This window comes from Aythya ferina (assembly GCF_964211825.1).
Source record: "Aythya ferina genome assembly, chromosome: 7".
NCBI classification, from domain to species: domain Eukaryota; kingdom Metazoa; phylum Chordata; class Aves; order Anseriformes; family Anatidae; genus Aythya; species Aythya ferina.
Window position 1 is genome coordinate 8469934 of NC_140302.1, and position 15898 is coordinate 8485831.

General features: G+C 40.3%; 1 protein-coding gene across 2 annotated transcripts in view; it reads left to right on the top strand.

Moving 5' to 3' along the window:
- The window catches only part of PTEN (phosphatase and tensin homolog), a 48509-nt gene extending 40797 nt beyond the window's left edge, over window positions 1-7712 (top strand). For both annotated transcript variants that reach the window (XM_084525223.1, XM_084525224.1), the window contains 2 exons: window positions 2944-3168; window positions 4192-7712. In XM_084525223.1, coding sequence (XP_084381349.1) covers window positions 2944-3168; window positions 4192-4377 — 411 coding nt within the window. In that variant the 3' untranslated portion in view covers window positions 4378-7712. The remainder of the gene's footprint in view (window positions 1-2943; window positions 3169-4191) is intronic.
- The last annotated feature ends 8186 nt before the right edge of the window (window positions 7713-15898 follow it).

Below are 15898 nucleotides of genomic sequence, written 5' to 3' on the forward strand. Positions count from 1 at the left end.
TTTACCCAAAGGAGACGAAGTAGAAGATACCTGGTGAGAAGTTTTTGTCTTGTCTTCTCCAGGCTGTATCAGTAGGGCTGAGTCCCTGCAGTTGCTTGTTCAGGCTGGCTTTTATATACCAAATATTATTTTCTGGTTCTGCTCCACCTTATCAAGCTTAAAACTGAGACATGACAAGACCATTCCTTCTGCCTCTGGCAGCATTTGTTTGCATCCAGTGGCCTTGTTTGCTTTGGCACTGTTTTCCTCCAAAGCTGCTTCAGCACTGTAGGTATAAGCCATTTTCTATTTTTTCCATTCATTGGTTGCAGTGTCATCAGCTTCATCCTCTCCTCTGCTGACCTCGCTGGAGAGGTGGTGTGGTACTGAGGACCAGCACTGAAGTACATTGCTGCTTTTGCAGTGTGGTTTTGAAGAATGATGCCAGTACTACCATCACCCACCTACAAGAGGTGGGATCTCCTTTAGCTCTGGTCAGGGCATGGAAATGCACTTTCTTTGTATCTTCTCTGGAGTTACAACCTCTCCATCAGAAATGAGGCTGCGGGTGGTATGTCCATTGCTTACTGAGCTGCTAGAAACATCAGCCACAGGCTTGCCTTCTCCTACGTTGTATCACAGAACCTGGACTTCCAGTCCTTCCTGTTCTGTAGCTGGAGGGCTGAAGTCCTTGATCTTTCTGTTTTGACCTGAACTGGTATTTTGGTTTGAGCAGGAGTGGTCATCTCCTTGGATGACTATGTATCTTCTGGGGGATTCATCTTCAGAACCCAGGAGGAATATGGACCGAGTTATCCTGAAGACTTAATGAGGATTTTGCCTACTGTCACTTTTCTTCATGAGGCATTATGAGGAGTAAAACCTTCTTTTCCAGGACATTAATCTTCTACTTCCAGACCCCAGGGTGGATGTTTTTAAGACTGTATATGAGGTAGCATTAGTGAAGAAGAGGGTGCTAAGTGTTTGAACAGGCTGGGCCTGTCAAGAACCTGCTGATTGCTGTATTGAATGGATGGGCTCCAACAATACTTCCTAATAGATGATGACATGACCGGGGACTTGGTGTCAGTGGCAAACATCTATCAGCCTCCCAAGACAACTGTAATCATAGTATGTTAGTCTGATAAATTAGATACTGGTGTGTCAAAGTGGATAATTGCTTAACTACAAGAAGTGCTTCTGGCTGACTACTCAACTTTTACCTTTCCCCCTTCACTTCCTTAAAGATATGGGGTACCTCATAGGTGCCTTAGAAGCACTAGCTGGCAACTTTTTTTTGTATATTTTACCCTAGAGTACTGAAAATGGGGCTACTGAACTTCGGTGGGGAATGCAGATAGTTGTTTCATCAGACACCTTTTAATTCCCAGTGTTTGCGTGCTTAAACGTTTTTATTAGTTTGTGAGGAAGAAGAGCGTAAGAAAAGCAGCAGCTCTTCCCAGTGCCACAGGAAGATGTGATGATTTACTGGTGCCCAGTTGCTTTCATCTGGGAAGCATGCTCATATGATGTGCACTAGAATCCCTTCTGTATCACCTCTGATGCCCATCCACTTTCCAGCAAAGGTGTTTAGCAGGGAAGACCTCAATTTTCCTATAAGAAATTAGAATTAGATCTCTCCAGTAAACTAAACATGTGAAGTAGATTAGAAGGATTTGCTTCCTGTTCTGTTCCTGTATAACATCAAAAATATTTTAGATTCTGGTATGTGTTATCTCCTTTTTTTTCCTTTCCCTTCTCATATCCCACCACCTTTAACAGAAATGCAGAAATTTTGGCTATTGTGGGAAGGCTAGCTATTTGCATTTTGGATCTTTTGCCTTAAAATTCAAAACAGAGTAAAATAGAAGGTTCCATTTGTAAAGAGGAACTAAACGTAGCTCAGGGCTTCACATAGAGAAGTGCTTAGTGTGCTAGTCAGAACCAGCCTATTAATGGTATCTGATTGTGGAAACATCTACATTTGACTGACAAAAGTAGCACAAGAGCATTCAGAGCTATCCTACAGCTGAGAGTGTAAAGGTTGATGTTCCTGGATGTATTTTCAGGGATTGTCTAGCCTAGAGCAGAACATTCCTTTCTGCAGGTTCTGTAGTATATACGTAGACAGGCACAACAGCCCTGCTGGTCATAACGATGGATGTAATGTACTGGCTGCTATCAGCTAGTTAGTTCTCCAGTGACTTTTTAAAATCACTGGTACATCTGTATTTTGCCTTTGTACATATGTACATAGATACCTGTTGCAGTGTTACAGTGGATAATCTAACACGTGCCTTTCCAGATAACTGTTGATGGTCATCTATCAAGTTCTGCTTCTAGTTAAAGATTTCCTTTTGTGTAAAAGAACAGCCCCTTTCAGAGTATTACTGCTCTTAGCACTGGGCTGCAAGCATCTGACTGTTACAAACCATCTCCATAAAAGAATAATGAATACGCTGTAGGAGTTCTGTATTGTGGGGTGTCTTTGCTCAATCTTAACTATTCTGTATAAAAATAAAGAAAAACATGGTTATGAAGGGAGCTGGTGGTGGAATAGTCAACCTATGCTGGTTTGCACAGGTTGACTATTAAGTTTGGCTATGTCTTGGCCAAGGTATGAGCAAGAAAATGTCTCTGTGCCTTGTGATTGGAGGTTTAACACTTGTTTAATTGTCATCTGCTTTTTTTTGTAGGTATGATTGTTTTTAAAACTGCCTTTTATAAGGAGTCACTTCAAAAAGCACAAATGGTTAAAATTTAGTTTAAAGCAGAGTTTTGCATATTGTCTAGAAGAACTGGTGAAAATGTCTTTGCGTGCAATGTAACCAATGATGTGCTGTTGTTCAAACAAGTTTCATTTGATATTACTGATTTGTTTTTGACCAGTTCATGATGTTAGTCAAATTAATATGCTGCTGGAGAATATTAAAGCAAGCTTGTTCTTTGTTTTTCCTCCCCTAGGACAAAATGTTTCACTTTTGGGTAAATACATTCTTCATAGGACTGGATGAAAATTCAGACAAAGTAGAAAATGGAAGTCTAGTTGCAGATCAGGAACTTGATGGTATTTTCAGTACAGAGCGCTCAGATAATGATAAGGAATATTTAATCCTTACATTAACAAAAAATGATCTAGACAAAGCAAATAAAGACAAAGCCAACAGATATTTCTCTCCAAACTTCAAGGTCAGTATATATTTAATGTAAACAAAGCTGGAAAGCTGCATGAAGTTGTCTCATTTGTTTGTCTTGCTTTATGGAGGAACCGTTTTAAACTGTTGTCTGTAGAAATGTAATGTGTGGGTTTGCCACTATTTTGCAAAAGTTCTAGGTATTAAAATTTATCTGCTTTCCAAGGAAGTCAATAGAAGGTGTAAGTTTTTTTTTTGTTGTGTTTTTTTTTTTTTTTTTTTTTGCAAAGCTGATGAGAAACTGGGAGAAAATGCTTATTTATTTTTTTTTAAGTATTTATTTAACCTTTTAGAAATGAGTAGTAAGAAACCCAGAGACCCAGGCAGCAGTCTTTCCTGTACCTGCTGCGTTGCAATTAGCGATGTGTAATTCCTGAGTCAATTTACAGAGGCACCCACTTCATGAGAATACTTTATGACCTAACCTGAGTTCAGCTTTGAGGAATGTGAACCAATGCCAATGCTGTTGCAAAATGAGAAGAGCATTTTAAAGAAATCTGATGTTGTCTGGCTTGCTTATAAAATATAAGTAGTACTTAATTGAAGGTAATTATCATAGTTACCTGAATGCTGCATGGATTAGACTTTAACATAAAAAAGTCACTGGTTATAGTGTTGAAAAAGTATTTTATTCATTCCTGTGCACTCATTAAAATCTCTGTGCTATCAAAGGTCTAGAAGGTAGGACAGTCAAAAAGCTTAGTGTGGCATGGCCCACTGCAGTAGTATGGCCAGCTGCTATAACTCAAGAACACAAATAGTTGGTGCAGAACTCTTTCAGTTGGGCTTGAAAAAAAACTGCTGTATTGCCAGTTATTCTTTATTTTGTTAGGAGTGGTACTGGGAGGCTGGCTACCATTCTAAGAGATTGTTCTTCCTTTGTTTCCAGATTAGGGAGAGGAGCACCTGTATGATTCAGTGTAGTGAAACGAGCCACGCTGTTTCAAATTTCACTTGTTACCTGTGCTCTGTTAAAGTTCAGGTTCCCTTTTTAAATTGTTGTTTTTTCCTTTCCCAGGTGAAGCTATTTTTCACAAAAACAGTAGAAGAGCCATCAAATCCAGAGGCTAGCAGTTCAACTTCTGTAACGCCAGATGTTAGTGACAATGAACCTGATCATTATAGATACTCTGACACCACTGACTCTGATCCAGAGAATGAACCTTTTGATGAAGATCAGCATACGCAGATTACAAAAGTCTGAATATTTTTTTTATCGGAGATAAAAAAAGAAAAAAAAGTGACAAACTTGAATAAACTGAAAAAAGGACCTTTTTAAATGGCAATAGGACACAGTGTCAGATTACCAATTATAGGAACAATTCTTTCCTGACCAATCTTGTTTTGCCCTATAAATCTACAGGGTTTGACACTTGTCCAGTTGAATAAAAAAGGTTACGTAGCTCTGATATGTATATACCTTTTTGTGTCAAAAGGACATTAAAACTTCAATTAGGAACTATAAAGATGGCACTTTCCCATTTTATTCCAGTTTTATAAAAGTGGAGACAGACTTAATGTGTATACGTAGGAATTTTTCCTTTTGTGTTCTGTCACCAAACGAAGTTTTGAAAAAACACGATTATACAGGTTCACATCCTGCCCCTTTTTTTGCACTTATGTGGCAACAGAAAAGTCTGCAGTTGGCTGAGAGATGTTTCTGGAAGGTTTTACTACATTCTAATGCATGTATTTTGGATGGGGGGATGGAAAATAATGCTCAGAAAGGAATATAGTCTGCTGGAGCTTGGCCTGTGTACCATATCCGGCTATTTATGTGCACCTTTCTTTAGCATGCTACCATAATTCATCCTGGACAATTGAAGAGTCGCCGCTGTCACTGCTTGTTGTTTGTGCATTTTATTTTTTAAGTGTAATGGTGCTAGAAAAGGCAGCTAGAAGGAGTGATTCTGTATAGGGGTACAGGAATGAACCTTTACAACATCCTAAAGACCCACAAATGAAGGGAGAAAAGTTATTGGGGTCACAGAAAGGAAACACAGCAACAATGACTTAACCATACAAATGTGGAGGCTATCAACTAAAATATGGGCTTGAAACAAATTGTTTGAAAATTTGACAATGATTTATTAATTGTTCTTTTTCTGAATTGTAATGGCTGCTCCATCTCCTGTGTAATCAAGGCCAGCGCTAAAAGTCAGATGCTATTAGTACATACGTCAGTCAACACCTTACACTTACGTTATTAGCTTTTCAATCATATTCCTGCTGTGAATACTTAATGTGCTGCCTTGCAAGCTATTTTCTCATTAATATAAAATATTTTGTAGTGGTGCACAGGAAATTTCAATTGGAGATTCTTCAGGTTAGTGTTTGTTTTTACGATTTATGATGCATTTATTAAATCAAACCTCAGTCAGCTGTTCCACCCCTTTGACCTTACACATTCTATTACAATGAGTTTTGCAGTTTTGCACACGTTTCTAAAAATGTCATGAACTGTTGGGGAATTTTACTTGAATACTCAGTACTTATGATGTTTTTTTAAAAAAAAAAAAAAAAATCACAGAGGAGACTAGTGTTGCCATGAATTCTCAACACTGCACATACATGAATACACGTATTTTAAAAAGCAGAACTTGTCCCAAATACATTGTCATTAAAAAAAACAACAACAACAACAACAACAACAAAAAAAACACAAGTCAACTACATTGTTTGCTGTTAAAAAGCACAAATCAAAACAAATTAGATTTCTAAGCTGGCAGTGTTGTATTATTTGTTCATAGGGATGTAGCCAGGAGTAGGGCTTGAGATTTACTTTCAGTATAAATTTGACATGCCCAGACTGCAGATGACTTAACAGTACAACTACTGTTGTAATATAAACGTGAAGAAGCTGACAAAAATTGTTTACTCTAAAGCATGCCATGAATTGCTGTCCCCAAATTTATACCTTTTCAATTAGATTACTTGCGCTGATGTTCATTAGCTGTGTTCTTGCCTAGATAACAACTGTGTATGGAATCCATAAGGGCCCTGTACAGCAGCATTAATGGTAAGAATTTTGAATGTGACAAGGCAGGACTCACTCTTGGGTAAAGGAAGGTATAAAGTGCTTTTTTTGGTATCCATTGGTCAACTTTGCTCATCAAATTCATGATTCTAACAAAACTGATCGGTATCTTCTGACTTAGAGGTCTAATTAGTCTATGGTATCTTACTGGATCAAAATTGCAGGTTCCAGTGCTCATTATTCTCATTGTTTTTGACGAGCAGGAGGTGGTTACCTTGGGACATGACACTTAATTATAACCCTTTCAATCATGTTTTACTTTGTTTTTAGCAGTTGAAAAAAGTTGCGTTGGCTAATAAACAGACCTATTGATGCTTTAAAAGTACTCAGATATTGACACTGCTCTGTTGTCCCACTCTTGAGCTCATGATAATAAAATTGGATTGGTGTGATTCCAATATGTAACACTGAGGGCTGGATCGGAAATAATGACACGATGGGCTTTTGCACTGTTATTTTTCCTTTGGAATGTGAAGGTTGGAATGAGGGTTTTGATTTTGAATGTTTCAATGTTTTGAGAAGCCTTGCTTACATTTTATGGTGTAGTCATTGGAAATGGAAAAATGGCATTATATATATATTATATATATAAATATATATTATACATACTCTCCTATACTTTATTTCAGTTACCACCCCCATAGAAGTTGACAAGAATTACTATGACTGAAAGGTTTTTGAGTCCTTATTAAAACTTTATTTATGACAGTATTCATAATTAGCTTGAAACGCATTCTGTAGGTAATCTCTCCTTGAGTTTCTGGACTGTATGCTTAAACTTTTGGATGTGCAACAGCTTACATGTCTGAAACTACTTGAAGGCATCACTTCTGTAAGAGCTTACTGTTAGGCCCTGTAGTGTCCCTGGTCATTGGTAGCCCCACTCAAAATATTTACCACAGCTATTAAAGGGCAGTTGTATGAATAGCTTCTGGATTCATTCTTGTGGCACCCATGATAAACTGGAGTTTACATGCAGCATCAGATGTTTCAGCTTTCAAAGAAAAATAGGATGCTAGTGTGCAAGTTCCATGTTTAGTCATAGTAAATGTGTGCAATATGTTAACGATGCCTGTGGTTGCCACGAAGTGCCTCGTTTACCTTTTAAATACTGTTAGAAAGTGTCATGCATGCAGATGGATGGGGTGGAACTGTGCACTAAAAGGGGCTCCAACTGCAGTGTTTGGCAGAGCTGCCTTTCTCTGCCGGTTCAAATTTTCAGTCTGTTTTCATATAGCATATATATATATATAGATACTAAAAGAAAAAAATCAGTCTGTTAAGCAGCCTTACTCTGATTCAGCCTCTTCAAATACTATTGTGCTGTGCAACAGTGGCTCTGTGTGTAATGCTATGCACTGAGAATACACAAAAACAAAGTATGACATGTACAGGATAATGCCTCATACAAATCAGATGTCCGTTTGTTATTGTGTTTAACAACCCTTTATCTCTTAGTGTTAAAACTCCACTTAAAACTGATTAAAGTCTCATTCTTGTCACCGTGTGGGTGTTTTATTGAAGTATTTTGAGTGTGAAATGTTCAGATAATATTTTGCTTGTAAGTGATATGATTTTCAGCATGATTGTCAGAGAAAAGGTTGCTTCTAAGAGGAGCTCCTTGTGTGTAAAGGGGCTTTAAGTCAACTGTGGCTTAAAACCCTTTTATATTCAGGACCTTCAAAGAAGTGTAGACACTGGAAGTGTGGATTGCGTGCACTGACCTCTCAAAACTGTTCCTTTACCATGATGTACATGTAGTCACGGTGAGGTGCAGGGAACTTTTGTGGGGAACTAAATCATTTTTAGTCTCCAAGAGAATGGTATAAAATGTGTGTTACATTATTCTTAATGTTAATTGGTATGTTCCCAGCAAAATGAAATGAGTCAAGTCGTAAGTGTTTTCCTAGGCAATCTCAGAACTGCAGTAGCTTTAAGTTGGCAATGAGATACATTTTATATAGTGGAAAAGCCCTGCTCTATGCACATGAAGTACGTTTGTGTTTTTATATTACTTGTTGCTCGTCTATTTTCAAACTAGGCTTTCAGCCCTAAATTTAAGAAATGCATGTTCCTTTTCCATGGGTGTCAGGGTTACCCTGTCAGCCTCTGGGAAGAGCAGAACGATAGCTCGGTGGCCAGCCTCTGTGTCTCCAGTGGTCATGGAGAGGTGGTGAGGAACGTGAGGAACCAGTCTGCTTAGCACCTTGTGAGCGCTCGGGAAGTGCTTGGGATTGTTTAGCACGACTCTATTGAGAGAAATAGGACTCAGAGTTAATTTAGGTATCTCTTGTTATTCCTGCTTCCTTCCTGCTGGTTTCAGTGTCCACCCGGTGTTAAACCTGGCTGGGCATCTCCCAAAAAATATCCATTAGATGTTTGGTGCCATGATGCTGTCTGCTCTTTGGCGGTGAGAGAAGTGGAAAGTATTTTTGGTGCTTTATGCAGGGTGGAGGTATTGCCAGCTGTATCTGGCCCTTTCCCGTGAATGACAGAAAGATTTCACACAGTTTTAGTAAAACTGCAAGCTTATTTTTCATCCAGAAAGTGGAAATAGGGTAGGAAGATACAGAAAGGAAGAATGGGAAGCTTTTCAGGAAGTAGTCTGGACAATGTTCAATGTGTCCAGTAGCTTCTTTAAATATATAGATGTATTTGCAAAGGAATTCTAGTATGAAGACTGGTAAAAAGTACTGTTGTGGTGTGGATAGAACATTCAACTTGTCCTGTTGATGCTAGAAGATGCGTGTGCTGATACTTAACCAATGGCTAAAAGCTGGTGCTTTGGTGAGCCTTTGTTACCTCTGGTGACAGCAGCAAATGGCAATGCAGTGTATGCAGATCTTTTAGACAGTTGTGAAGTGTTTGTTAATAATTAATTGGATCTTTTTTTTTTTTTTTTTTTTACAGAGTTATAAATCAGCCTACTTTTAAGAATGAGTTACGTTGGTAGCAGGCTCTTTTAAAGCACTTTTTTCACTTTTTTTTTTTTTTTTTTAGTTGATTTGCATTTTGGTTATGAAATGGGCGATGATATATGCTAGTGTGATGATGTTTCTGTATTCAACTAAGTGGGTTCTGTAAGGTGAGGTGCTGCTGAGAACCCCTTCTTTCCGCCTCTGCCTTTCTTGGTAACTCTGGTTCTGTTTTCCAACATAGATGATTCTATGATTCTGTGATTTGTGCAGTTGAAAGTATCTGGTGCTAGGCAGACAAGAACATCCTTTATTAAAAAACAAACAAACAAAAAACATAGCTTTTTTTTCTTCTCCTTCTTGGTATCTCCTGTGCCCTGTCCTTTTAGACTTTTCCTGACTGCTCTCTTTTTTACGTTTCATTTTCTTTTATGTCTGTCATCTTGTTTTCTGCCTTTTTTTTTTTCCCGTGTATCCAAATTTTAGCTACTGGTAGCTTTGCAATATAGGACAGTTAATTCTTTTTAGCCTGTTTTTTACTTTTTTGTTGCTATTATTTTTTGTATAAGAAACTTTAGTCTGAAGGCATGCTTTTAGGTTGCCTTTAAAAAAAAAAAAAAAAGCTCGAAAGTGTCAGGATTGTGAAAGTTCAGCAAACACGTTTTGGCTAAGTGAGCTACTGATGCACTATATGAACCTACTTGCGTTTATGTAACCTAATGTGAATGGTGGACACATATACTTGAGTTGGTTTAAGCAACCTGCGCACACACACACACACACAATCACTAATTAACTGCTAGGCTATGTTTTCCAGCTGCAGATGTTTCCACATGGCTTGTATTTATGGCAGAGTAGAAAAGGGTTTTTACCGCTTCATTTTTTTGAGGACATTTCTTGTGTTTAATAATTTGTCTTGCATCGCACAGCTTAATTCTGGTTGAAAGAGGTGACACTGTGCCTTCACAGGAAATCTTTTTCCATCTTCAGAGCCTGTTCATGTAATAGTTTAAGTTGATAGAAGCTGTAGAGGCTTAAGTTTGTATTTTAAAATACCATTTGTATAATTCAGTTCGCTTAAATAGGCTCTGCTTTTTTGGGGCCTTCAATGAACTGGAAATAGTATCAGGATTAAGTTGGGCTTGGAAGATAAAGGTGATGAAAGCACATGAGGAATACTGGATCAGGAAATCTGGACAGATATCCAGGGTGCCCCTTCCTCCATTACCTTTGTGCATTAGAAGGAAAATGGCAGAAGAAAATGGGAAGGGTTCTGTAATAGAAATACGTGCGTGAATGAACGTTTTCAATAGAAATCAAGTTTTAAGGATAAGGAAGTGGTCTTTGATGTAGGACAGGATTTGTTAATGGGAGAGAGAAACCCTGTGGGTGGAGGCATAGACCTTGTGAAAGAAGAGGGGTGACGGAGTACATTTAGAAATATTTGAGTTTTTGTGACGATGGTATAAAACAGATGATGAGAAATGTCTGAGGCATCTGAGGGTTGAGTTTAAAAGGGAGATTAATTTGAGAGGCTGGCTTGGGTGTCATTTGCTCTAAAGGTGCTTGGATCTGTGGAAACAGGATGGCTCGCAGCTTTAGACTGTTGGAAAGATTGCAACCAGCTTTGGTAAACCTTGTCATTTGCATGGGAGGAGAGTGAAGAGCTGGTGTAAAGATCACAAAGCAGTGCAAATAGATTAGTAGCATCCATTCACAAGCAAAAGGGAGAATTGTGTTCTCTGAATATTAGCACTTAGGATAGGCATGACTTTTTCGTAAGGTTTCCATAAATCCTGATACACAGGTCAAGTAGAGTAGCTCTGGTCCATGATTTTTCACTGTCTGAAGGTTCGTTATTGTTCAGATCAGACTTATGGTTGGGCAATTGGGGTAAACGGAGCTGCAACACCTGGAGAGGGCTGAGGGCCCAATGACACCCTGGATGAACTGCAGTTCCACTGGAAGAGTGGAAAACAGATTGGAAATGCTGAAGCGAGAAATACTCAGTAATACAAAGAAGTAGGGGAGGAGGGAGGTTCTGCCAGGCTGGGATTATGCAAACTCCAGGGAGTTGTCCTTTCTGCTGGCTCTCAGCTTTGCTCTTGTGTGTGAAGGAATTAAAAGTTTTGTCCAAGAACAAGATCATGGCTGGTACCATGCTTTAGGAACCTGGAAATTTGCTTCTTACAATGTCTCTCCAGGATGATACCCTCCTTTCCCATTAAGCAAGTAGTGTGTACCTGTTCACCTGGCACCATGCAGGTTGCTTTCTGCAAGTTTGGTGCAAGTGCTTTATTGCTTCGTTATTCAGTCCTTAGCAGTCAGCACAGCTCCTGACCAGTGCTGGTCCTGGACCCCAAGGTGGCTCTGCTGGCTCCCCACCCTCACTCCCCTGTGAGCATGATGCACCCTGCAGCGGTTTTATTGGGGGATTTTGCCATCCTTGTTGCTGCTTCTCCTTCACTGTTGCTCCTTGTGCTGGAGGCAGCATGTTGAGACTGTAGGAAACCAGGTGTTCTCAACTCTCACTCTGACTCCTTCTTTCCTTTAATTTAGTGAGCTGACTACTGAGTCCATATGAGGTCTCTGTTCCCTTTGATGGCTGTTCGGTGGTTGTCAGCGTCTTGACTCCTGACTCCTCCTTCCTTGAAGCAGGCAAATGTGGGGCACCCATGGATGACGTCCACGAGTCCTTTTCTTGTTGGGTCTGGGCAGCAACACTCCAGGAGATGTCCTTAATTCCCTTGAGGGTTTAAGCAAAGAAGGAAGATGCTGCAAGGAACAAGCTTTGCTCTCAACTCTGCAGTTCCATCTGGCAAACTTCTGATCCAGGAAGATGAGATCTGGAGGTCTTTTTGTAGGGCAATAATATAGGACCTGTCAAACATATCAAGTGAGTAGGGTTTAATCCTATAGAAATCTTTACTTTGGCAGAGTATCTCTTAACTGATATCTGGAAGATAATTTGATGCTGGGTGTAGAAGTATGGACTACTTCATGCCAGTTTGTTGTTACTATTGCCCTGCAGTGCCAAGGCGCTGTGTCAGCCAAGCAAGGAGAAGCAGATCCTCGCTGCTTTGCTGGGAAGGACTGAACCTGGGGGTGCTGGCCACTGTCAGTGAGATCTGATTCTCTGCAGTTAATTTGCCTGGCTCCTCTGTATTTCCTGTGGACAATGGCAAGACTGTAGCACAGCGAGCAGTCAGGACCTGCACTAGTTAGTGTCTTTGCTGAAAGCCCCAACCTATGATCATGAGGCTGCTCACTCAGGTTGTGTGCATTGCATGGCACAACTTGACTGTCAGAGGCAAGGTTGAGGTTCTAGTTAAGCTGTTGGCCTCCAGAGGGTTTTCTGCCTTGTGAAACACTGAGGATGGCCACAGCTAGAAGCGGGATGTGCAGTGCTCTCAGGAGAATGCAGCAATCCTGCAGATGTTATTTTCAAAGTACATGGAAAAATTCCTTATGCTCTGCTGTGTTCTATAGTTCAACCTCCTGCTTGGAGTGGGACTAAAGTCCTTTTACTTGATCAGGGCATTAGGCTTGGTTTTGCTGAGTTCTGATAACCTCTGAGGATATTTTTTCCTCCCCCTCATCTTCCTCTCTTCTCCCCTGCCCTCATAGCAAATACTGTGTTCCAAATACTGAGTAGATCTTTCACTGAGGAGAGTTCTCTGGTCAGATGGGTATAGACCCCTGGGAGGGGCACAGGATTGACCCCTTTCTAGGATCGTGGGACACTTGTACCTAGCAAACACCTACTGCTGGATGTCCAACAGCTGTGCTGTTGTTCCTAGTCCCTTCCATGGTGTGCTGACTGTAGTGCAGGTGACTGGGATGGAGAAATGGGTAGCAGTTACTATCAGATTAAGTCTATGTTTTGGCTTCCCTGCTAAACCAGATGTCTTTCACAAACACCTGCAATGGAATTGGGTTCAAGGATTGAGGAATCCCTTCTGGGTTGTTACATCTGTTGTAGGTTTAGCTTTGATTGAGAAAGCCAAGCTCTTGAGCAAAGAAAGAAAAAACTCCAGGGTTTAGCATGGCCAGGCAAAAGCCGCAATGGTCAGGGTCTTATGTTACATGTTTATCCTTTCCTTTGTTAATAAATTCTGGAGTAAGAAATTTGGATTATTTAGGTTCAGAGCAGTGCAAGAGCATGACTCCAGGCTTCTCTGAGGAGGTGAGACTCTTTTCTTAAGGCTTTGATGCATTTTGCAACAACAGGAGATGGATGGGTGGATGCAGTCTTGTGCAGACGTGTTCCCCACAGTACTTATTTTGCTCAGTACTCACCACTGGGTCTTGCCAAGGAAGTTGGAGGAAGTGGCACAGGGAGATGGATGTGCCCTAGAGCTGCTCCCGTTTGCCAGAGAGGGGCAGTGTAAAGCAATGTGCCTGGGTAAGGAAATTAGTTTGGGATCTAGTAAGCATAAGAAATCATTCTGAGGGCTGTTTGGTATCCTGTACCAGTAATTGCACTTTCATCTAGATGCTGGGGCAGAAAATCTGTGCAACAGCACAATCAGGAGAGGAAGAAGTTGCCTGAGAGCTAAAATCATGTGAATGGGAAAAGCTTGACAATTGTCTGGCATTAAATTTAGTGTTTAATCATCAAGTTTTTCAATTAAGATGAGTTGCATCTTTTTGGCTGGAGAGAAAGTTTTGTTCTTTTCACCATGAGGGATGGTAATGTAGCCAGCCCAGTCTTCAAGGTAAGTAATAGTTTAAAAAAAAAAAAAGGCCTGCTCTGTTTTATACATGGAAAGAGGAAGCAAGATAGGAAAGCTGGGAAAAGGTTTGTAATTACTAATTTATGTAGGGGAGGTAGTTGAAAGTGCTACCTCTGGGGAGGTAGTTGAAAGTGCTGGGGTGGCTGTAAGAGATTCTGCAAAAGGAGGAAGGAATAATCTGTTGAAAGGTGTCAATGTGACAAGCAGAAGAACAAGGAGTGATTACAGAAAATGCAGCATAAGTCATTACTAAGAGAAAAGAGCTGACCAGTAATCCTTGAAACAGTGGTACGAAATACAGCAGCCACACCAGCTGGGTAAAGAAGCAGGCAGAGCAGGCCAAAATCAAATTACCTGTCAGCAGTAAGATGCCCAAAGTGGTGTTTGACATACCAGTGGCAGCAACCTCATACTCTTGCCTTGATACTCATTGACCTTTTGAAGAGTGCATTTTTCTAATTGGGTTCATGACCTTTTGGCAGATGAAATGCAGTGTCCAGTTCACCTGTTGCATGTCTGTAGCTGAACTTTTAATAAATCAGCCCGCTTCCTGCAGCAGTTGTGTATGAGCTGGTTTGGTCTTGCATAGTTTCAGACCCACAAATTGGTAAGCACCATCTCGGCTACTTCTTTGGTGCTTTCATTTTGATGCTCTGTTCTCTGCAGCTTCGGGCAATTTCTCTCCATGAAGTTAGCAAAGAGTGACTTGTGGCAGGAGTGGGCCTGCCGCTACATGTCACTGCTTTTTGGCAAAGGCATTGGTGTTTAGCTTGTTTGCACATCTGTTTGTTGAGCTACAGTCATTTATTTAAAATTGTGCGTATTTATGTACAGCGAAGCTTGTGAAGTGCTATCCAACTCCTCTCTTTTTATAGAGAGCCATAGCCATATTTGGTTAATATTTTCTGATTTCTGTCTTCTGAAAAGTTGAAGTCCTTCAGAGAAAAGCTGTAGAGTCCTTCAGTGTAGCTGCAGAGAGTGGGAAGGTGAATGGTAAGTCAAAGTGAGATGTGTTGACAAGGAGAAGCAAGGGAGATAAAGGATACTAAATATCCTAAAAACTGAGTGCAAATTTAAAATACAAGAATCAAAAAGTTCAGTGCTGACTGCTTTACTTTTTTTTTTTTTTTTTTTTTTTAAATCTCAGCACCTTGCTGTAAAGGCTTAAAATGTAAGAATGACTGTTTTGGACATACGTCTGTGTAACCATACAACCGTTTGGGTTTCTGACTTACTGAAACCGGTGTTGTGCCTCTGTGGCTGGAGGTGGCTGTTCAGAGATGATTAAGAACAGGGTGATCACATACGCAATCAGCCTGTAACCAGAAACAGTTGGTGGCCTGGGACTTTCTGAGCCTGCAGTGGCTTGTCTATTTAGTAATCTTTTAATACATTCATCTTCAAAGCACAGGTCCAGTTTCCCCTCAAATCGACATATAAACTCTTCACATCCGCTACATCTTTGGGCAAGGGTGCAAAAGGTCCTAAGAAGAGAAGTACATCCTGTGAGTTTTAATTGATCACTCCCAGTCCTAGTGTTAGAAGAGAGAGTGAAAGGCCAGTCCCTCCTCATCCCTCCTACACCACTTGTGATGTTGTAGCTCTTGATAAAGACATCTCCAGGCTGAAGACTTCCAGTCTGATCTTTGCTTGGAAAAAACATACTTCCAGGGCAAATAGATGAAGAAAAAAATAAATAAATGTCATGCCAGAAGCATCCCTTTAGGAGCTATTTGCGTGGTCACTGCATTTCACCTTGGATTTAACATGCAGCTATGACTACTGGTTCTGTACATTTCCCAAGAGATCATTTAATTTTCAGTCTTCCTCTCTGTGACCGGAGGGAAGTAGTTAGTAGCACAATAATGACAGCTTGGTGAGGTGCAGATGGTTTTCCCCAGGGGCTTAATGTGTCAGAAATCCTGCATGTGCAACTGCCACAGGTCTGTGGGCCACGGCCTGTGCCCAAGCTGCCAATCGATGCAGGGGAAGCAGTGTTACTGGTAAAAATAAATAAATGCTATTTTTCTTTGGACT